General features: G+C 43.1%; 2 protein-coding genes across 5 annotated transcripts in view; both read left to right on the top strand.

Moving 5' to 3' along the window:
• Positions 1–19077, top strand: part of ankhd1 (ankyrin repeat and KH domain containing 1) — a 32473-nt gene extending 13396 nt beyond the window's left edge. The window contains exons 3-38 of one of the 4 annotated variants that reach the window (XM_029441018.1): positions 471–627; positions 868–1015; positions 1658–1805; positions 1897–2130; positions 2250–2344; positions 3525–3680; positions 4855–4936; positions 5097–5398; positions 5877–5964; positions 6424–6551; positions 6671–6814; positions 6941–7043; positions 7196–7458; positions 7633–7917; positions 8027–8456; positions 8567–8706; positions 8817–8928; positions 9073–9218; positions 9314–9456; positions 9879–10092; positions 10216–10391; positions 10770–10932; positions 11023–11118; positions 11219–11335; positions 11433–11601; positions 11940–12136; positions 12252–12601; positions 12844–12996; positions 13163–13312; positions 14102–15737; positions 15929–16118; positions 16560–16685; positions 16937–17188; positions 17866–18050; positions 18142–18309; positions 18443–19077. In XM_029441018.1, coding sequence (XP_029296878.1) covers positions 471–627; positions 868–1015; positions 1658–1805; positions 1897–2130; positions 2250–2344; positions 3525–3680; positions 4855–4936; positions 5097–5398; positions 5877–5964; positions 6424–6551; positions 6671–6814; positions 6941–7043; positions 7196–7458; positions 7633–7917; positions 8027–8456; positions 8567–8706; positions 8817–8928; positions 9073–9218; positions 9314–9456; positions 9879–10092; positions 10216–10391; positions 10770–10932; positions 11023–11118; positions 11219–11335; positions 11433–11601; positions 11940–12136; positions 12252–12601; positions 12844–12996; positions 13163–13312; positions 14102–15737; positions 15929–16118; positions 16560–16685; positions 16937–17188; positions 17866–18050; positions 18142–18309; positions 18443–18502 — 7706 coding nt within the window. In that variant the 3' untranslated portion in view covers positions 18503–19077. Of the gene's footprint in view, positions 1–470; positions 628–852; positions 1016–1657; positions 1806–1896; positions 2131–2249; positions 2345–3518; positions 3681–4854; positions 4937–5096; positions 5399–5876; positions 5965–6423; positions 6552–6670; positions 6815–6940; positions 7044–7195; positions 7459–7632; positions 7918–8026; positions 8457–8566; positions 8707–8816; positions 8929–9072; positions 9219–9313; positions 9457–9878; positions 10093–10215; positions 10392–10769; positions 10933–11022; positions 11119–11218; positions 11336–11432; positions 11602–11939; positions 12137–12251; positions 12602–12843; positions 12997–13162; positions 13313–14101; positions 15738–15928; positions 16119–16559; positions 16686–16936; positions 17189–17865; positions 18051–18141; positions 18310–18442 lie in introns of all 4 variants that reach the window. The other 3 variants (XM_029441017.1, XM_029441016.1, XM_029441015.1) reach the window with 3 other exon arrangements.
• Positions 19078–21551: 2474 nt separating this feature from the next.
• higd2a (HIG1 hypoxia inducible domain family, member 2A) lies at positions 21552–23212 on the top strand. Its single transcript, XM_029441085.1, has 2 exons — positions 21552–21796; positions 22658–23212. The coding sequence occupies exons 1-2, from the start codon at positions 21610–21612 to the stop codon at positions 22822–22824; spliced, it is 354 nt and encodes a 117-aa protein (XP_029296945.1). The 5' UTR covers positions 21552–21609; the 3' UTR covers positions 22825–23212.
• Positions 23213–23720: the final 508 nt, after the last annotated feature.

Here is a 23720-nt window from a genome sequence, read left to right as displayed (position 1 = left end):
TTCACTGCCTCTTACCCATCTATAATTCACACAGGATGAGACTTTTTTTCTCCAACCATTAACAGCCCGAACCTACGTCTATGAGACTAACATTACCTCCCTCGCTGTATTCATTTAAGTTTTGATCACAGATCCGTTTTTACCCGGACATTCCCATAATAACCCAGCAGATATTGTTTTGTACCATTTGACCCAGTCATTGGCAAAATTATAGGTGTCAAGAATCATAGATGGTGTATTGAAAGTAGTGGAAAAAAGATAGTAAGCCGTATTAACACGAATGCTTGTGTGTGTTTTCTGTGTGTGATTATTATGTTTTTCTTTCTTTCTTTTTCCTCTTTGTGTATGTTGCTACTAACCCTGGATTGGATTGGCTGGACTGGACTTGCTTCTTCATCTGGTCTGGTGTGGTTGTGCTCCCCTGTGGTTTGCCTTGCCCTATGCACCTCTGCCCTTTTGGTGTTCGGCAGGCATCGGTAAACTGTCCACTGCCGATGGTAAAGCTTTTGCAGACCCCGAAGTGCTACGGCGACTGACATCATCTGTGAGTTGTGCCCTGGACGAAGCTGCAGCAGCCCTGACGCGCATGAGGGCTGAAAACACACTCAACGCAGGCCAAGCCGACAAGTATGTATCTCGCCCATACTGACACTGGTATATGCCAGTTTGTCTTGTACACAATGTCGTATAGTAATGCATCATTATACCCTTGTAAAGTCATTCTCCTGTCTGTCGAATCTGAGTTGCACACACAGTATGTGCATGTGTGTGCGTGTCTGCCCTTCGAAAAGTGTTTGCATTGATGTGAGGCGTATGTGTGTTCACCTGTCACAGTGGCAGTAATTGTAGCAGTCTGGTTATTTTCAGCCGTAGTTTAGCAGAGGCGTGCTCAGATGGGGATGTCAATGCTGTGCGCAAATTGCTCGACGAGGGTCGGAGCGTCAACGAACACACAGAGGAAGGGGAGAGCCTGTTGTGCCTCGCCTGCTCGGCTGGCTACTATGAACTTGCACAGGTACGTGAAAGGGAGGTTGGAGTGGGATGTGATTTAGCATAATTGTGCTTTGCATGTTTGCAGTGTGTAGTTTACACTGTAGTGTTGTCACAATACTGGAATTCCTAACTTGGGCACAATGCCTTGAAAAAATATCGATATTTAATAACCCCGGGTGGAAATCTACACAACATAGACATAAAATTTAAGATTTGTATTTAAAAATAAATATAATAAGGCTATAATGTGATAACAGAAGAACAGCAGAATGACTAGTGAACATTTACAATAAATAAAAACTTTTTTTTCATTAATAAAAACAATCACAATACTCTGAGATCGTCAAGCATTCCAAAAGGCAATAAAGTGCAAGAACAAAACAAATTCGTGCAGTCCCATGAGTTAGTATGGAGGTTAGGTAATTACTATTCTCATAGGCTATGTGGGTCAAAAGTGCAGCTGGTTTAGTAGTGCGGAAAATAAGTATTGAAACAGTTTAAAATGTTCAGAATCGATTTATCAAAACATCAGTATTTCTGACAGTAGTACACTAAAGGAACCTTCCTGCAAAGCAAAGATGACATGATGCCATCACCAGTTGATTGTTGTGGTGACATGCCTCCATGTTTGTTTGTTTTTTAATATCATCGTTTAATTTTTCAGGTTTTGTTGGCCATGCATGCCAATGTGGAGGACCGGGGCATCAAGGGGGACATAACGCCACTTATGGCTGCTGCCAGTGGAGGTTATGTCGACATCGTCAAACTGCTACTGGTCCACGGGGCAGATGTAAATGCACAATCCTCCACAGGTTGAAACCCCCTCTTTTCTCTACGATTATGATTATTTCCTTTTTACTCCCTGTGTTTTGCACTCATATTAATCCCTCCGCTGTTTTCCAGGCAACACGGCTTTGACGTACGCATGTGCTGGTGGCTTCGTGGATGTGGTGAAGGTGCTGCTTAAAGAGGGTGCTAACATTGAGGACCACAACGAGAACGGACACACACCTCTAATGGAGGCGGCCAGTGCTGGTCACGTAGAAGTGGCCAGGGTACTTTTGGAGTATGGCGCCGGCATCAACACACACTCCAATGAGTTCAAGGAGAGCGCTCTCACACTCGCCTGCTACAAAGGTGAGAACTCGATGTTTCCTGTCCTAGTGATTACCTTACTTAGGTTCTGTGCTATGAACATACTCTTTAATACTTTGTGATAAAATGTTTAGAAAATTGATTTGGTTTGTCCTCTGCAGGTCACTTGGATATGGTGCGTTTTCTGTTGGAGGCCGGAGCAGACCAGGAACATAAAACAGATGAGATGCACACGGCACTGATGGAGGCGTGCATGGTGAGCATCTGACCCAAACCTTTATCTAAATATTTTCTTCTCGGGGGTCAGTTCACGCTGCCACTCGTTTTATATTTCCTTGTATTTTCATTTCAAACTAATAAGGCATTAATTTAATGTTTTAGTTTTAAAATAACAATTAATTTCCATTTTTTTCTGTTAAAAATGCAATCAAATGATCGGCAGCTCAACAGCTGCACACCTTCAGTGTCCACACTCGGAAACACTTCTAACAGTGGCACCAAATTCCGTTCTCGCATGTAACGCTATAAAGTGTATTATTAGTCTATTTTTAAAATCCACATGAACCACTCTTCCTTTTATTTCCAGCTTCCATTACAGTTGTGAATAACACCAGGCGCAAATGCCAGGAGTTGAGTAAAAACAACATTGATTGGTGTGTTATCTGCATGCCAAATTAATCAGAGCAAGTTACCACATGACTGGTTGCTGACAAGAATATTTTTTTAAACAGTCTGACACACTGCTCGCTCCACATAAAACGCACCTGGACAACATTACATTTCTTCCAGTTCAATACCAAGCCTGTTTTGTAACCGACAACGTTGTCTTCACTTGTTCAACTGACTTTTGCACTTAAAATAACAGACACTCATTTGACCACAGAAATTTGCTTCGTTCATGGACTCGCAGCGTTGAGTCTCCGCTGCAGAATGAATATGTGGGGAAAATATGAAATGTATAATTGACATTATATTTGGCATTATAAAAAGATTGTTTTGGTACAATTCTACCAACTATAATATTCAACTATAGGGGAAAACATAGGAAAAGCACAGCCTGTGAATGCCAATATCCCATGATCATGATTTCAACCATTTAACCCAGCGCCAATTTAAAGTTTCTTTGTTTCTTTTAAATAAATAAATGGAACAAATTATGTTAGGAAAGTATTTCCAAATTCTTTGGTGGACATTAATGATTACACTAATGTGAGTGTAGCAGAAAAAGTATGGAAACCGACTATTGATCCATCACGAGTCGTCAGGAATTGTTTTGCGATTTGAGTTATAGCCCCCTGTTTATATAAGTGCATTGTGAAGAATCCCGAGGTCTCGGACTCGTGCAGTGTGAATGTATATTGTCTTAATTGAGAAGTGGTCCCAAATATTTATTCAGGTGCTTATCTCTACATTCTCTGTGTGTCTCGCTGTCCCAGGACGGCCATGTGGAGGTGGCACGGCTGCTGTTGGACAGCGGTGCGCAGGTCAACATGCCAGCAGATTCCTTTGAGTCGCCCCTCACCCTCGCAGCCTGTGGAGGACACGTGGAGCTGGCAGCCTTGCTCATAGAGAGAGGAGCCAACTTGGAGGAGGTGTGTAAAGAACAACTCCCGCGGGTCCTTAAAATCCTTGAAAGTTTGTGAATTTGAGGGAAAAAAGTGTTCAAGTGTCCCCAATTTCAAGGCCTTGACCATCTTTATAAATGGACATGGGTCATTGAAAGTGCTTGTATTTATATATTGGAGCAAGTCCTTTTTATACATTTCTTTTTACTAAACATCAGCAAAATGTTGACACATTTTTTATTTGTCTGTGAGCTTCTGTAAAGCTTTCTCATTGTCATTATTAACCGTAACCCGTGTCTCAACCTATATTTTGTTGGGTCTTTGAATTGGAGGAAATTGGGCCTGGCAAGTCCTTGCAAAGTCCTTTTGTTAAGAATGTGTATGAACCCTGTCCAACGCAGGTTTGGGGAAGACTATAAAATACAAGAGAGGTTGATGTTGTCTTTCTGGAGCTGCGTATATAAATATGACTTATTTAGCTGTAAACTCATTTTTGATTTGACACGTACTGCAGTAGAGATTTTTCTGTGGAGAGTAGCCTTCAACCTTTTGACAGTCCTACTTCACTGCTACCATTGGGATACATTGTACTGTATATGTATATGTATATGTATATATATATGTATATGTATGTATATATATATATATATATATATATATATATATATATATATATATATATATATATATATATATATATATATATATATATATATATATATATATATATATATATATATATATATATATATACACACATACACATACACAGTACAATGTATCAGCTGTAGTCTTAGAACATAGATAGGAATTAATGTTAAGATGAGAATGTGTTTCTGACATGGGAATTTAATTGTTATTGACATAAAATGACATCTATGAAACTAACTACTTGGTGTTTAATTGCTGTAATTTAAATCCCAATACAGAAATGAATGCACTTAGTGAGGTAACAGACTTGAACACTAGATAAAAGGCAAAATGACATTGCTTCAGCGTTTTGTGATCTCTCCTCAACCACCACACTTTATGTCAAGATGTCGACTACAGTGTAAGTATCAAGGACTAGCTTGCTGAAAATGTCCATCTTCAGTGAGAATACACGGACACAAAAGACAAGAAGCCGTACCACAGAGTAATGTTGCAGTGAGTCATCTTCTCCGATTTTTTCTGATCTGCGGATTCTTCTGTTTGTGTCCAGGTTAATGATGAAGGCTACACGCCTCTCATGGAGGCAGCTAGAGAAGGCCATGAAGAGATGGTAGCACTGCTGCTGGCTCAAGGTAAACAAGCTTTTTCTGATACAACCGGGAAACTGAAACTTAATGTCGTTCCAGTTTATAGTGCACACTTATTTGGCAGTCTATCTTTATTAAAGAAAGGCTGCATGTTTTGCACTTTAAGAAATTCGTCATTAATCAGCAACCTTTCTTCTCTTTCAAGGTGCTAACATCAATGCCCAGACAGAGGAGACCCAGGAGACAGCTTTGACTCTAGCATGCTGCGGAGGCTTCTTGGAAGTAGCCGACTTCCTCATCAAGGCGGGCGCAGACATCGAGTTGGGCTGCTCCACACCTCTAATGGAGGCTGCACAGGAAGGTCACCTGGAGTTGGTAAAATACCTACTGGCTGCAGGGGCAAACGTTCATGCCACCACGGCAACGGGTGACACAGCGTTGACGTATGCGTGTGAGAACGGACATACTGATGTGGCGGATGTGCTGCTGCAGGCTGGAGCCAACTTGGTACGCCATACTGTTAAATCCTCTTTGTTATGCATAGGTTTAGTAAACATCAGAGCATATGCATAAGGAAGTCTTGAGTCTTTTGTGTGCAAATGTTAATTTGTTCAATAGAACACTATCTATTGTGTGAAGTGTGTAGAGCAGCTGCGTCTTTTGTTCAGTCACATTTTTCTGGACAAATATAATTCATAACTTGAGACCAAAAAAGAGAGCGGTTAGACTTGTACTTAGTCTTTTTCAGGGCATGATCAGTGGATCTTCTTCATGCCCTGAAGAAGGTACTGAGCCCATTTTATTAAAGGCTTTTAAATTGTTGCAAAGCAGTGTGCCTTGTTGTAGAATAAATCTAACCCCTCTCTTCTGGTCTCATGATATGTGATATGTCAGCTAATCTACTGGCATTTGTTCTTTTGTGTAACACTTTTGTTTAACTTCTGGACTAAACTCTAACAAACACATCCTCATCTTTGTCTTCCAGGAGCATGAGTCTGAAGGGGGGCGGACGCCCTTAATGAAGGCAGCAAGGGCGGGACATCTCTGTACAGTGCAGTTCCTTATCAGCAAAGGTGCGTTATTGACCAGCAGTACAGAGAAGTTACATTTACTTTTTTATTTATTTTTATAAAGTGGCCATTTAAAGCAGATTTGTAAACATAGTTCAGTGAATTTAAATATGAAATAGTTAAAAACCTTTCTGTATGTAATATTATGATATGATGAGATCAAAAGCTTGAAATATGTTAAAAATATGGTTTTAATTTATTTAAACAATTTGCAAATCCTTCTAGAAGGAAGCATCTTCTGGTCACTCTGTCTGATCAATATGAAATCACTACAGACATTTAGGGAGAGATTTCTTTTCCAATTTGTATGCAGTGTATTGTGCGCTGATGCCCTTACCTTTTGTTGGTAATAAAACACAAGTAATAGATTTACTAATTGTTACAGTACTTGTATTGGTGAATTTACACACTAAGTGAATTGGCACAGTGAGTTAATGTGTTTACCCTTCTTCTCTTGACCAGGTGCTAATGTGAACAGAGCTACTGCCAATAATGACCACACAGTGGTGTCTCTGGCCTGTGCTGGTGGACACCTGGCTGTGGTGGAGCTGCTGCTGGCACATGGGGCGGATCCTACACACAGACTCAAAGTAATGCACACACTCTGGATATAGATTAGACCAGTTAGAATATTAAGGAATATTTCTGCATTCCCCCAAGTGTATAATATTAACATGTTATTGAAACCGTATATGCTTTCTCTTTGTAGGATGGTTCAACTATGTTGATAGAAGCTGCTAAAGGTGGCCACACCAATGTGGTGTCCTACCTGTTGGACTATCCCAACAACATCCTGTCTGTCCCAGCCCCTGACCTCTCCCAGCTCACCCCCCCTTCGCAAGATGCCTCTCAGGTAAATCCAGCAATAAAACACACTTTCTGTGAAAGTTATTTTCAGGAATATATCTGTTTGTAGTAAGAGGCTAAGCTAAAAGTTCTTTTTGATTGCTTCAAGCTAACATGTCCTTTGCTATTACAGGTTCCTCGTGTCCCATTCCAAGCTCTCGCCATGGTAGTGCCCCCTCAAGAGCCTGACCGTGCCCCATCAAACATCGCCACACCCCCACCCGTCTCCAGCAAAGGTAATCAGTGCTATAAATCCTGTCACTTAGTGAGTGTAGTCACAAAATGGAGTTGCAGACTTCACTTAGCTGTTATCTCCCCAGTTTTAAGACATTTTGGTGTTAACCCATCCAAATCCTCAACTTCTCGGTTTTCTTTTGTACAAATCCAGGCGCGTCCAAACAGAGACAAGCAGCACTTCAGCCCGGTGTCCCCAGCTCAGTTGGCCGGGGGCCTGAAGCAGAGCCTCTGCCGCCCTTCCACTTGTGCCAGCCTCTAGAGTGCATTGTGGAGGAGACGGAGGGAAAGCTGAACGAGCTGGGCCAGAGAATCAGCGCCATCGAGAAGGCCCAGCTTCAGTCGCTAGAGCTCATTCAGGGGGAGCCGCTCACCAAAGACAAGATTGAGGAGCTGAAGAAGAGCAGAGAGGAGCAGGTATAATCCATCATCTATTTAAGACCTAATCTCGTTTAGAATTTTGTTTTTTTGTTCTTTAAGTAAGATAGATTTTTACCTTTTTACGAGCAAATTCACACTTAAATGTTATTTTGCATGCATAGCAACGTATCAGAAGTTAGTCAAACACAGATGTGGCTGTTCCCCACTTAGGTGCAGAAGAAGAAGAAAATCTTGAAGGAGCTGCAGAAGGTGGAGCGCCAGCTGCAGCTGAAAACACAGCAACAGTTCACCAAAGAGTACATGGAGGCGAAAGGTTTAAAGGAGGAGCAGGAGGCTGGACAGAGCCAAGGCCCAGGCCCGGGGCCTGGAAGTACGACATCTCCCCCGGGGCCGCTTCCCACCACAGGTGCACAAGTACACGCCAGCTCTGACACGGATGAAGAGGCCAACAAAGATGGGGAGCAAGAGGAGCAGCAAGGAGAGGAAGGGGAAGAGGTGAAACTCTCAGTCATTTAGTTTTTTGATTTTTCTATCATTATGATGCTTTTTTGGAATCCTAACACTGTTTATTGACCAGGAGACTTTGTTTTCTATACTTTTTCAGGAAGACGAAGACGATGATGAAGAGGAGGGCTCAGAGGACGAAGCAGACGGAGAAGAGGACGATTACCCCAAGCTTCCGCAGGTGGGCACAATCCTCTACAGGGATGGGCCACATCCACCACAGCAGCCTCCTTTGCCCCCTTCGCCACAGGCCCAGCCCCAGCCTCCTCCTCTGCCTCTGCCTCTACAGACTGCCTTCATCCCAATCCAGCCCCTGCCAGACTACAACCCTGCAGACTACCCGGGAAGCACCAGCCCAGAGTTGCAGAGGGTACTGGTAGGGCAGCAGATGCTGGGCCAACAGCAGCAGGGTCAGGGTCAACAGTTGACTGGGTTAGGCCCAGGAATGATACCTCAGCAGGCCCCAGATGGGCTCATGGTAGCTACACCTGCACAGACGCTCACAGACACGCTGGATGACATCATGGCAGGTAAGTGCATTAGCAGGTGACTTGTGATTGTTGTTGACTCTTCATGCAAGTGTCTGCTAAATCCCTAATCTGTATGTTTCTGTAACTTTATTCTTTATTCTGTATTGCAGCTGTAAGCAGCCGTGTGCCCATGCTGAACACTACAACCTCACCCACGCCCCTGTCCCAGCCACCCACACAGATACCCACAAACATCGCCTCGCCCCCTTCAGTCCTGCCCCTCTACCCCTCTGTCGACATCGATGCACATGTAAGACACGATGTCAATTCTGACTTGATGGAGATCTGAAAATTGACAATGCAAGTGAGAATATGTATGCAAGTCCTCTACCCCATTAAGAGATGTTATTTTCCCCGCAGACGGAGAGTAACCATGATACAGCGCTGACGCTGGCGTGTGCAGGAGGACACGAGGAACTCGTATCTGTCCTCATTGCAAGGGGAGCCAACATTGAGCACCGGGACAAAAAAGGTATAAACGTGATAATAAAATGGGCATATAAAAAACTGTATGCTATTATGACCAAGGAGGGTATGAATTGGATATTTTATTCAGAAGAGGTGATTCATATATTAAGTAATCTTAAAACCCTCATATTTCCTCTGTTCTCTACAGGTTTTACTCCTCTAATCCTGGCTGCCACTGCTGGTCACGTAGGAGTGGTGGAGGTGCTCCTGGACAAAGGGGGTGACATTGAGGCTCAGTCAGAGAGAACCAAAGACACGCCCCTCTCCCTGGCCTGCTCTGGGGGACGCCAGGAGGTAAACCAATGTCTTTCAGTTTACCTTCACCATAAAGAGATTCTGTAAAAACAATTCCTGGCTTTAACTATGCAACTGTCATTGGTGTTGGTCAGGTGGTTGAGTTGCTGCTGCTTCGAGGAGCTAATAAGGAACACCGCAATGTTTCTGACTACACGCCTCTTAGCCTGGCTGCTTCTGGGGGTTACGTCAACATCATCAAGATACTCCTCAATGCTGGAGCAGAGATCAACTCTAGGTGAGTGACAAGAGCCTCAGTCATTTCTTAGGCCTCTTGGTTTGAGTGAAACATTTGCCTTAATCTGATGGTGACAACATTGTTTTAGTTCCTGAAAGTGAACTTTGGAGACACTTCAGCTTTATTGCAACATCTCTGTAAAATGTGCGTTTTAGCCGCAAAAGAACAATGATTAACTCTGTTATAAATAAGGAGTGAGGAAACAGTAAGGCGGTGACTTCAAAACCAAGGCTTTATAGCAGCTGCTACTTTGATAAAGCATGAAAATGCATGTCAAGTTGCTAAACTGCAGTAAAACAACAGCATACACCTGAAACCAAGACAAATACTGAAAATGTTTTGCTTCTTAGTGCACATTAAATGTTTAGCTGTTTTTATTTAGTTTTTTGGTCTCTAAATGATTTATTTACTTCTCTCACCAGGACTGGCAGTAAGCTGGGAATCTCTCCTCTGATGCTGGCAGCCATGAATGGTCACGTACCGGCGGTGAAGCTGTTGTTAGATATGGGCTCGGACATCAACGCCCAGATTGAGACCAACAGAAACACAGCTCTGACCCTAGCCTGCTTCCAGGGGCGTGCTGAGGTCGTCAGTCTTCTTCTAGATCGCAAGGCCAACGTAGAGCATCGTGCTAAGGTGAGCAGCCTGGATAACAGTCACCAGTTTCTAGACTTTAATACTGTAAATATTGCGAGTCTCCACTGGCTGAACCCAAAATGCTGCTGGCTATCATGCTAAGTAACTTCTCACTTCATGCAGACCGGTCTTACTCCTCTCATGGAGGCAGCCTCAGGAGGTTATGCAGAAGTGGGCAGAGTGCTTCTGGACAAAGGCGCTGATGTCAACGCGCCCCCTGTCCCCTCATCCCGAGATACTGCCCTCACCATTGCTGCTGACAAGGGCCACTACAAGTTTTGTGAGCTGCTTATCAACAGGTCAGTGCTTCTGTACAGAACCATATAGTTTTATTATAATATAATCCTCAGTCGCTCCTGTTGTTGAGTGAAGGCTGGGAAGCCAATAGGTAATAATTCTCCTGCCTGTGTGTTGTTTGATGCCGTGTAGGTAATTATACTGGCACAGGCTGTCTGTGAACATATTGCTGGTTTCAATGAATCTACAGATGGTGCTTTTTTTTCACATCATGTTTTACACTTTGAATGCTTTTGAGGAAGAAATATAAAGGCTCACTTCGTTTGATTATTAATATCAGGCATCACTGCCATCTGCCAATGTATACGTCTCATCTCCCAGCTTTAAGCTGCATGCCTTTATGTGACTCCTTAAGGCAACACATATTCCTGTCTTTGCAGGGGTGCCCATATTGATGTACGAAACAAGAAAGGGAACACTCCTCTGTGGCTGGCGGCAAATGGCGGTCATTTTGACGTGGTCCAGCTCTTGGTGCATGCCAGTGCTGATGTGGATGCAGCAGACAACCGCAAGATTACCCCACTCATGGCTGCTTTTCGCAAGGTGCAGAGTTTACCAAAACCCTGGTTGTTAGTGTGTCACGCTACACGTTGGCAAACCTCTGGTTACTAACCATTTTACTTCACATTTCAGGGTCATGTGAAGGTGGTGCAGTATCTTGTGAAGGAGGTCAACCAATTCCCATCAGATATTGAGTGCATGAGATATATCGCCACCATTGCTGACAAGGTAGCTTGATTTATTTTGATTTATTCATCTTTTGAAATTGACAGCTGATGAAGAAGTTAGCAGAGCTGTAACTCCAGCTGTTGGTTTCATGTTGTTGCAGGAGCTGTTGAAGAAGTGCCACCAATGCATGGAGACCATCGTCAAAGCCAAAGACCAGCAGGCAGCCGAGGCAAACAAGAATGCCAGCATTCTCCTCAAGGAGCTAGACTTGGAGAAGGTAATAACCCCATAGCTGTGCTGAAGCTTAAAGCATTTTGAATACAGTGGATGAGGACAAACGTGTCTTTTATACAACTCTGTGTTATTTGTGACAGTCCCGAGAGGAGAGCAAGAAGCAGGCCTTGGCTGCTAAACGTGAGAAGCGTAAGGAGAAACGCAAGAAGAAGAAGGAGGAGCAGAAGAGGAAGCAGGAGGAAGAGGAGGGTCAGAAAACCAAGGAAGACTTCTCTGAGATGTTGGAGCTGAAGGAGGATTCAGCTGACGGTAACCTTTTATGACTTTTGAAATAACGATGTTCCAGCAGATCTTTGAAACGTCTTAAAAAGCATTGAATTCATTAATCTGAAAAGAAGGTCTTAATGGGTATCAACATGAATCCTATCAAAATGTTTCAAATTCCACACGATGGGAATCAATGCAGTGGAATCCCACGTGCAGAGTTATTGTGAAGTTGGTCTTAAATGAATGTAACTTGCCTTAAGTTGTAGGAAACCCTGAGCCTGTATAATTGTTTTTGAGTTTTCTAATACTTAGTTATATTGTACTAGAATTAAGTTGTTTGTAACCGTGCCTGTTTGCATTTGACCTTTCCCCCCCCTCAGAAGAAGAGGTTCCTATTGAGCCTCCAAGCGCAACCACCACCACCACCATTGGTATATCTGCCACCTCCACCACTTTCACTACAGCTTTTGGTAAGAAGCGAGCGAGTGTGGCCACTACCCCGAGCACCAATCGCAAGAACAAAAAGAACAAGACCAAGGACTCGTCCAACGAACCCATCATATTACAGGATCCGCAGGTGAGCACTACTACTCCTATCAGTGTTTGTCTTTGCTGATTCATAATATGCTTAATGTACCCTTTATCTATCTAAAAAGACAATATGCTGACGTCTGTATGTTTCGTCCTTCTAGGTTGCACTAGCACAGCACAAGGCTGACAAGAACAAGATCCACGGCGAGCCACGGGGCGGAGGTGGGGGATTGACGGGTGGCAACAGTGATTCTGACCCCTTGGATAGCACCGACTGTGCCAGTGAGAGCAGCAGCAGTGGGGGAAAGAGTCAGGAGCTCAACTACCTCCCTGACCTCACCTCCTCCGCCTCCTCCTCCTCCTCTTCCTCATCCTCATCCTCCTCAGTCCCCTCATCAGGAGCAGCCCAGAGCCTCCTGCGGGGCCTAGAAAAGAGGCACTGTCCTCTGCCGCAGATTGAAGGCAAGGTGGACAACAAGGTCACAGTCTCCATCTCAAAACCAACGCAAAGGTGAGTCCGTGATTGAGCACAGCACATGTATAATCTGATGTGTGTGTGTGTGTGTGTGTGTAGCTGCTAATCTAGGAAGAACAAGCTTTTAAAAAGAGTTTTAAAATGCTATTTTTATGTTTGAACTATATGTTTTGTTAAATTGAACTTCCACCTATAGCTCATTTCAAATCTTTTTTCAAGTGTCAACCAACATATGACAATCAAGTAATCTGTTATTTGTTTTGTCCGTATTGTCACAGAGCTCTGGACACGAGCGACTCCACCTCACACTCCTTGCCCTCACCATTCAAGACCATGGCTCTACCCGTCACCTCACCCAACAGTAAGCTCAGCCTCACAAGCCCCAAGAGAGGCCAGAAGAGAGAAGAAGGTTGGAAGGAGGTGGTCAGAAGGTCAGTTGTTTGTTTCATTTTATCCAGTTGCAATGCAACCTTTTCACAATTCTGCATTGAAATTGTTTGGGTTTGAGGTTATTCGTTAATATAAATGACCATCCGTAGTGTTGCCATCTGCCAGTATAGACACACAAATAATGAAATGTCCCTGCTTCTTGTAAAGATCAAAGAAGCTGTCTGTGCCAGCCTCCGTTGTGTCTCGGATCATGGGACGAGGTGGCTGCAACATCACAGCCATCCAGGACGTGACAGGAGCTCACATTGACGTTGACAAACAGAAGGACAAGAACGGAGAGAGGATGATCACCATCAGGTACAAATAATGCCCTCCTCTGGTGGACTGTAAACATCACTGCAGCTGGAGTATAACAGTTGGTTAGTTGCATAAAGCATGTAAGCCCCTTCTGGATGATGTCATTCCTTCCCACTGGGCTATTCCAACACTTTAAAATATGGGGACACTGGATTTGTAGAATTCAGGGAAGTTAAGTGTCCTTCCCTTTTTCAAATCAAATCATCTTTACTCTTTTATGCATTAATGTACCACAGATACTAGAACATCTGAGTGCTGCAGGATGGAAATGAAACAAAATAAGAGATAATGCATAAAACCTCCCAAATTTCACACACACAAAGTATATCTCAAATACAATGTTGGGGAACATAGACTCACCTAATGTGCAACCAATGGAAGTGTAGCTCTTGGTAGGTGTGGTGCCTGCCTCTTGGGCCACCTTTGTTATTGTGAAAACAGTAAGCCTGCACATTTGCTATCGTTCGTACATGACTCAAGATAAGAAGGCTGATTGCATGAAAACAATGCAGCGACAGTAGTCAAAGAACTTTAGACACCAGCAGTGGCTTTAATAATTGCTTTGGAGAAACAGTTTTTGTGTTAATTGAAAGCAATATGAGCAATAAGAGAACTGTGCAGTGCAACCTACTCAAAACAAAGGACGTGAAAAGGGGCAATACTTGCACTTTATCACTACAACTTGTTTGGTTGTGCTCTGGTCTGTCACAAAGCTTTATCAGGCTGAATTATGTCATCACTTTGGATTCGTTATACATAGACTGAATGAATTGTGCTTTGTTGTTTCAGAGGAGGGACAGAGTCTACAAGGTATGCAGTCCAGCTGATCAATGCTCTAATCCAAGACCCAGCCAAAGAGCTTGAAGATCTGATCCCCCGGAATCACATCAGAGCCCCAGGCTCTAAAACGACCTCCGCTTCCTTCCCCAGTACCGCAGGGGCCATTAGCGGTTCAACCACTGGACCAAAGGCCCTGAGCTCGTTGGTCACCTCCACAGGTGTCTCGTTCCAGCCCTCTTCATCCTCGTCTTCACCCTCCTCTCAGGCCGGGGGAAAGATTGGAAAGGGGCTGTCATCAAATGTCAGACAGCCCTTCCCCGTGTCTCTGCCCCTGGCTTACGCTCACCCTCAGCTCGCTCTACTGGCGGCTCAGACCATGCACCAGATCAGACACCCTCGTCTACCCATGGCCCAGTTTGGTGGAACCTTCTCTCCCGCCGCCAGCACCTGGGGACCCTTCCCTGTGCGTCCTGTGAGTCCCGGCAGTGCAAACAGCTCCCCCAAGCACAATGGAGGAACCAACAGCACTGGAGGCCAGGCCAGAATCAACTCGACCCATACTGAGCACAGCAACGCAGCCAACTCAGGAGTCTCTGTAACAACCACCAACGCCACCTCGTCCAGTGCTCCAAACACATCTGCAGCCTCGCCTCATACCCCAAATCCAACTCCATACAATCCCCAGCCGAGCATCCCCACTCCTTCCTCTGTCAGAAAACAGCTCTTCGCCCCTGACCCCAAGCCTGCTGGTGTCACCCCTGTGTCTGTTTCTGCCTCTTCGAATAGTGGCAGCAATGCAGTACGAGGCACATGTTCTCCTGCACATCACAGTTCCACTACACCCATCGCCCCTCAGCAGCCAGTCGGAGCCATCTCACAGCTCCCCATCCAGCCAATTAAAACAGAGCCCAGTGCCGTTGCCCCTCCTGGAAAAGACAAGCCCTCTCTATCTGTAGAGAACCAGGTTGTTTCTGTCAGTGAGAGCATCAACTCTGTGGATTTCACTTCCCCTGCCATGGCTTTACCACCCAAGCCAGAGCCTCGACAGCAGTTACTTCCTCCCCCCTCCTCTGTACCATCCACAGAGGCTCCACCACCACTCCTCAACTCACAGCCCAACTCTCACCACCCATCAGCACAGCCTCCTGTCCTCTCACACAATGTTGCACACCCCAACAACACTGTTCCCCACTTCTCAGCCCCTGCGCCAAGAGTCTCCCATCGTATGCAGCCACCAGGGCCTTACTACTCCCTTACTGAGCAGCAACAACAACAGCAGCAGCAGACGCAACAACAACAGCATCAGCAGCATCAGCAGCAGCAGCATCAGCAGCAGCAGCAGCAGCAGCAGCATCAGCAGCAGCAGCAACAACAACAACAACAATCTGTGTTCGTGCCCTTCAATGCTCAGCAAGAACCCCCGAAACAGACCCAAAACATGTCGTCCCAGCAGACAAATTTGCCTCCACAAGCGCAGACCCAAGCCCAGGCTCAAGGCTCCCTTCAGGTCTCTGCCAACATGGGGATGATGAACGGTTCCCAGATGCAGCATGTGGCCAATGTAGGCAAACCTCAGCAGATGCCCCCCAACTTTGGTCCTGCAGGCCTCTTCAACTTCAGCAGCATCTTTGATAATAATAACCAGGTGAGATGAAGTAACATTTATAATATAAACATCTTGTTTTACTTTTAGCTGTTCTTATGTAGTATCTTTAAATGACACAGATGGAGTTTAAATAACAAACTAAATGGTACAAATGTTGTGGTTCCTTTTTTTGCTGATCATTAACACCATACACCATAATTATAACTGTATCAATTGTGCTCACCTTGCAGGTTGGAAACAATCAGGTGTGGGGTGCATGCCATCTGCCAGCTCGATCACCTCCAGAGCAGTCGTACTCGGCCCCACCAGCCTACATGAGCATGGGCCAGATGGAGAACATGATGCCCCCACCTCCTCCAGACAGCTCCAAAGCCCCTGGCTACCGCTCTGCCTCACAGAGGATGGTCAACAGCCCCATCGGTATGACCATTTTTGTTTTAGTGTATACATGATCATTATTGTGTTGATGTATATTTAACTGGGTTAATAATTACATCCGTTTGAGATTAAAAATCTGTTTTTAAGAGAAACTTTACTAAAACTAGAAGGGCACAGAGCGCAGACCTCCGCCAAGGCCGTTATCATAAATGAAAAATAATGTTAGTATCTGCCCCCTAATTCCGATCCATTGATTGGGTTCTTCCTTGGCCCATGCTACACCCTTCCACCAAGTTTTATAAAAATCGGGCCAGTAGTTAAACCAAATATATAATGAAATCCTATAATTGTGAGAAAAGGTAGCAGAGTAAAGGTGTCTTAACAAAAGGCCTTGACTTTGTTAGCAAGGTGAAGTTTAGAGGTACAGTTTGCTTTCTCATGTGCCTAATAATGAGCTGTCTCTTTAATTGTCTGCACCCACAGCGTTGACCAGCTATGCCACCAGTATCTCTGGTAGCCCTGTGTATCTGCACGGTCATACAGGAGTTGGCGCACCCTCATTCAGCAGACAGCACTTTTCCCCTCACCCATGGAGTGCATCCACATCAGGTACTAGGCTCGCACTCTTCTTGTTTTTTTGTTGTGATTTTCTTAGAACCTTTCAGTCATTACTTATCTATTTACATCTAAAAAATAAAATTGTGACTGATGTTTTTATGTTTGCTTGTTTCATCTGTAATGGTGTAATGTATGGTAATGGTATTTATACCGTCTTTGTCTCTTTTTCAGTTTTTAGCAATACTTTCAAATGTCTGATGTGCCCCTAACTATTTCTTACTGAACTGTCTCTTCTCCACCAGGTGAATCTCCCGCCCCGCCTCCATCTACAGTTTCGTCATCTGCCCTTTCCACCTCAGCTGTGCCCCCTCCTCCCCAGCCTAAGCCAGGCAACTCCTCGCAGCAGGACCGGAAAGTTCCCCCACCCATCGGCACAGAGCGGCTGGCCAGGATCAGGCAGACGGGTTCCGTAAACCCACCTCTGCTCACCACCAGCTACACGGCATCTGTTGGGCAGGGAGGCATTTGGTCATTTGGGGTTGGCAGTGCTTCGGGTAAGAACCAATGCAAATTTTGTTTTGGTATTTTGTTTTCCTTTTTTGCTTGTTAGAATTAAGACAAAGGGGAGAAATTGAAAATATTTAAAAAGTGTGACTTGAAAGGACCCTTTACCCAGAAATAAAAATAATACCTAATTTTCCTCTTACCTGTAGTGCTATTTATCAATCTAGATTATTTTGGAGTGAGCTGCTGAGTGTTGGAGTTATCAGCCGTCGAGTCTGCTTTCTCTTTTTTGAAAAACTCAACAACGTCTTTTTCCAGAAATCATGCCCCGGTTACTCAAGATAATCCACAGGCCTTGTTGTGAGCAGTTTCATGTAGGAACTATTTTCTTTCTAACGAACTACACCCACCAACAGCTTGCTTCTGTGCGGTGATATTGTTAGCAGGTGTAGTTCGGTAGAAATAAAATAGTTCCTACTGCTCCTAACAAGGTCTGAATTATCTTGAGTAACCGCGTCATGATTTCTGGAAAGAACCATTGTTGTTTAGTGATACAAAATAGAAAAGCTGATTTCTCCAACACTCTGCAGCTCACAGCAATACAATCTAGATTGATACACCACTACAGGTAAGAAGAAATGTATGTATTTTTGATTTAGGTGTGAACTGTCCAACCACATACTAACATAGATCATTAATAATGTCAACCCTGTGTGTCTTGGAACAGAGGCCATGTCTGGTTGGTCCCAGCCCCTGATGAGCAGCCACATGATGCACCCTCAGCTGCAGGCAGAGCAGTCTGCCTTCTCTCAGCACCAGCCCATGGAGCAGGATGACACAGGCATTGCAAACCCTGCAAACAACTACCACCAGCCTCAGCATTTGCCCAACAGTTACATGGACTTCCCGAAGGTAACACAAAGCCATAGCTCTGTAGATGATTTTAACCCCTGTTCCTCCTATGTACACATATTTACCAATGGCAATTTTATTGTCTGTTCAGGGGATGCCCATGTCAATGTATGGAGGAACCATGCTGCCCCCTCATCCTCCCATGGCAGAGGGGCCGGGGGCACCGATGTACAACGGTTTGCATGCTGGCGACCCCGCATGGAGCCCCATTATTAAAGTGGTCCCAAACAATGCAGATAACTCTGACCCACAACAGCAGGTAAAGCCCTCTTTTATTCTAATCATATTCTTAGTTATGCTGTCAGGCTTGTATTTCTGCTATTAGTCAGATGTATAATTTCTGACTACAGTCCTTCTAACATATACCCCGTATTGTTCATCTCTCCCTTCAGGTGTGGCCTGGTACCTGGGCACCTCATGTGGGCAATGTGCACCTGAACCACGTCAACTAGACAGCGTCCACAGCAATCAAACGCACACAGCATGACCCACAGCGCTAACCTGAAATACCAACTGACGAATATGACCGAATAAGACAACGAAAAAAGAAAAACGTACAACATGTTAACTTTAGTAGAGACCTGAGAGTGCAGAGCAGAGGTTGAAGAATCGGAAGTTCTCTTGACGCCATTCTTTAATGTGCCTCTCAAACAAATAAAGAGGAAATTGGGCGAGAATTGTTATCAGTGTCCTGATGATGCAAACAAACATGCGCGATCACCTGTTTAACAGGATCCATTCTCTGCGTAGTTTAGAGATTTTGACTTAAACCCACATACACCGTTCTTGGGCTGCAGGGGGCTCAACATGAAGTAGCTATTTAAACTTGGCCCAGAACTAGATGATGATTACCTAAAGAGAAAGAGAAATCAGAACCTTTTAGAGTGGTAAATACATGTATAATTGTTTACATACTAAAAAGGGTTAAAATGAGAGTAAATTTCATGTCGTATAGTGGCTCTACTTTATGTAGCCTGTATTAATGTGAAATATTTACCTTAATATTCAATAAAAAGATTGAAAAGTATCTGTGTGCTGTTTTATGGAACATTAGTGAACTTTTACTACTTATCTAATATTATTTCATGTTCTGACTTCAACACAGAGTAAACATTTCATCTAATGGGACTTTTTTGAGGTATCATCTCTTGATGGTCCTCTTCACAGCTGAAGTCCTAGTGCAAAACAGGAATGGTTTTCCAGGTGGAGGCCACTGACATTTTTTCCCTCCTCATCATTTCTGACTGGTTTTTCACTAGTTTTGCATTTGGGTCGGGTCAGGGTCACCACTGGTCAGCATGAGGCGATACCTGGGCCCTACAGAGGTTGCACAGACCGTCTAACATCAATACATGCCATTGCCAGAAGATGTGCTGTGTCTCCCAGCAGTCTCAAGAGCATGGAGGAGATTCCAGGAGACGGGCAGTTACTCTAGGAGAGCTGGACAGGGTCGTAGAAGGTCCTTAACCCATCAGCAGGACTGGTATCTGCTCCTTTGTGCAAAGAGGAGCAGGATGAGCACTGCCAGAGCCCTACAAAATTAGCTCTAGCAGGCCACTGGTGTGAATGTCTCTGACCAAACAATCAAAAGCAGACTTCATGAGGGTTGCCTGAGGGCCCGACGTCCTCTAGTGGGCCCTGTGCTCACACCAGAACACCAGAATTGGCAGGTCCGCCACTGGCGCCCTGTGCTTTTCACAGATGAGAGCAGGTTCACCCTGAGGACATGTGACAGACGTGAAAGGGTCTGGAGAAGCCTTTGAGAACGTTATGCTGCCTGTAACATCGTTCAGCATGACCGATTTGGTGGTGGGTCTGTGATGGTCTGGGAAGGCATATCCATGGAGGGACGCACAGACCTCTACAGGCTAGACAACGGCACACTGACTGACAGCCATTAGGTATCGGGATGAATTCCTTGGACCCATTGTCAAATCCTATGCTGGTGCAGTGGGTCCTGGGTTCCTCCTGGTGCACGACAATGCCCGGCCTCATGTGGCGAGAGTATGCAGGCAGTTCCTGGAGGATCCGTTGTCAGGCATGCATACAAGCACGTGGGGGCAATACACAGTACCGAGAACCATTTTGAGTAGCTGCAATGGAATTTCAGCAAAATGGACTAGCCTGCCGCTTCATTGTTTCAATTTGATTTTCGGGGTGTCTTAGAATTCAGCCCTATCAACCTACAGAGGTAGGTTGATAATTTTCATTTCCATTTAACAATGTGGCATCCTTCTGTTCCTAACACATTACCCATTCATATCAGTATAGATATCAGCATTATTTATTCCCCATTGAGATCTGAAGTGGTTTCATAGTGTTTCTTTAATTGTTTTGAGCAGTGTACATATTCACAGCCAAAACTCCAAAATACTGTATCTCTACTTACTTGAGACTACTATGGTGCTTGAGATTCAATGACTATTGGAACACTGAACTTTTACCAATACTGCCACTTAGTGGTAAGAGTTGGGATCTTTTTAAAAAGAGGCAAGCCTTTTCACCAGAAATACTATTACAATACTATCGGTAATCTTGTAGCAAACATCTCATGATCAAGAAAATGTGGTCCTCAGACATAGATTTAAGTTCTTTCGATTGGTTAATTCCTTGCATCATATACATTTTTTATGGTTGCAAAATGCTTATGAGCCGTAGGCTGCAGTTTACTGATCAAAGGGTTACCATCTCTTTAACTAAAGCACCATAAAAGAAATGCCAACTGGCCGGTGGATAGTAGGGCTGTTATATTCTGAATTAAATTAGTGCTCATATTACATATACAAATTAATACTTTATTTTGCTATACAAACACAGAAATAAAATAAAAACAAAAAAAGATGTATAATATATATATATGTATTTAATATATATATATCTTTTTTTTTTATATATACATATATATATATATATATATATTTTTTTTTTTAATATTTTTTTTTATTTATATATATATATATATATATATATATATATATATATAGATATTATATTATCTATATTATATATATTATATTATATATATATATATATATTGTATATTATATTATATATATATATTATATATATATCTTTTCTCTTTTTTTTTTTTTTATATCCCTATATATCTCTCTCTCTTTTTTATCTCTATTTTTCTCTTCTATTTATATCTATCTTATCTTCATCTCTCTTCCCTTTATCTCTCTCCTCTCTCTTCCTCTATCTATTCTCTACATAATTATATATATATACTATATATATATATATATATATATATATATATATATATATTTTATGTTTCTCCTACAGCTAGATCACCAACTTTCTATTTCATCCCACCATACATTGACCAAATACCGAGGTATGCAAGGCTTACATCCTGTTCCCAGGAGAAGTGCACTTTAATGAACAGTGACATTTTGAAACGTATTTGTGAACAATGCACACGTAGCAGGCGGCAGACTAACCCTAACCCTAACCCACTGACATTATTTACTTTCATCCATGACTTTTATTGTGAAATCTGAGTGCAAAGTGTAACCGGAAGTGTAGTTCGTTGGTTTTGAAGTCTCAGTTAGACATGGCGGCGACTGCAGCACCAGGGGTCCCCGAGAAAACGCCTAAATCATCGCAGTCAGCATTTGTGCCCTTTGACTTTTCTGAGCCTCCGATTATCGAAGGCTTCAACCCTTTGTCAAAAATCAAAGATGAGACCCTCAAAGAAAAGTTCGTTAGAAAAACTAAGGAGAACCCATTCGTCCCACTAGGTGAGTTATACAAGCGGGGGAACACAGCTGAGCGAAGTTACACAAGTGCAGCACCGAGGCAGTAGGTTACAGCTTGTCCTTTATTCTGCAACATTGTGGTCAAATCAATGATATCGAATAGTATTTAAAGCTCAAGCACGCGCAGCTGATTGTAGCGTGCTATGAAATAGTAAGTGAGTATGCTAACATCAGAGATAAAGTGGCTAATTTACCGTATGTTTGTGTTTGTCACTACCACAACAGTGTGTTGTCATTTGAGTCTCGTTAATGGATGACTTGCACGTCAAGTCGTGTTGACGTTGCTTTTGCATTATTTCACCTTGTCTTAATTTGAAGAAGAAACAAAAGAGGAACCGCGTTGCCCTTGGAAAAATGGTTCACGTAAAAACAAACTTTGCATTTTCGGTTTCAAGTAACAAGGTTTCAAGTAACAAGGTTTCGGGAATATTGATCTTTGAAATTTGTGCTGCAAATACATTTTTTTTTTTTTTACATTGTATTGTGTTGCATATCTAAAATCTCATCAGTAACTAGCATAACTATCTGCATGTCTAGATGGACATTACGAGGGTTGGGGAGAAAACGTTTTTTATTTGGGTGAATTTACCCTTTAATGTTGGGAATTGACATATTAATGCCACACTGTCTTTGTGGTATCATTTATATTAATACATGTGACCCTTATAGCAAACAAGTGTCTGAATATACTAATTTGTGTACCAAAGGACATTGAAGTATTCGCAATTGTATATGACAGATACATTATCTGCTCAGCACATTTACCTTGTTTTTGGTTATAGTCAACCTTTTCAGAAACTTTATTCTGTTAAATGCTTTTGTGATTTGCTCCGTTTTCTCCAGGTTGTTTGGGAACAGCAGCAGCGCTGATTTATGGCCTTCGTGCCTTCAATCAAGGGAAAACCAGACAGTCCCAGCTGTTGATGAGGGGACGAATCTTTGCTCAAGGCTTCACTGTAGTTGCTATTATTTTTGGCGTCTTTACTACAACTATGAAGCCCAAGCCATGAAGATGGACCAATCCCACACCTCTGCTCATTCAACTCGGCATCAGACCAGATCCAACTGGGAACTGGACTGATTCTAACAATCTAAATGAACTGAATATTTTATTATGTTTTCAGCATTGGTTGGGTACAACAATGCTAATGCAAACACTATTTATTGTTATGAATTGCTCATGGCGATAAATTATTTATCATTGTGCTGATTATAGCACAAAGTATAATCGGCTCCTTACCAGCAAGTTGGATTTTTACTTCTATTGTTGAAACAAAAAATGCTGATAAATATAAATTATATGATTCTTGCAATACTGGAAGGTTAGATTTAAAATGTTACCTTGTATTGTTACTGAAATGATCAACGTAACACCTGATAAAAAAACTTTAATTTGAAGCTGGTGTCCTGTGTGTATTTGAGATAAAGCATCAATCACACCTGTGGTCGGGGGACATCTTACTCCTTATACAATCTTTTTTTAATTAGTGGGGAAATTAATTGTGAACAGTTTTTATATTAACGGCCTCTGGGAGTAGATCTTTAAAGGAGGCTTTTGTCTCAATGTCCACCTTCAGCAGACTTTCAATTTCACTTGAATCCTTCAGAATGATGGCTACAAATGTTGTATTAGGAATGTGACACTTTGTGAAATCACTTTACCCATGCTGAGACAGTAACAATGCAACTGGAAACTTGGTCTTGCTTCTCAGACTTCCCATGTTGTCTGATGTTAACATTTGAATGCTGAAAATTGTGGGTAATTTCCTCAAATGCCAATTTTACAGCCTTTAGTAATGTGTGTGTGTGAGAGCATCTACGGATGGATGTTTGCACTGGGCCACACATACACATTTTAGCTCCCAACACATCAACTGGGATTCAAATGATAATCTCCGGGGCATTT

This window comes from Cottoperca gobio, chromosome 10, assembly GCF_900634415.1.
Source record: "Cottoperca gobio chromosome 10, fCotGob3.1, whole genome shotgun sequence".
Classification (NCBI taxonomy): domain Eukaryota; kingdom Metazoa; phylum Chordata; class Actinopteri; order Perciformes; family Bovichtidae; genus Cottoperca; species Cottoperca gobio.
Note: the sequence above shows the minus strand (reverse complement) of the source record. Positions and strands in the feature narration are given on the sequence as shown.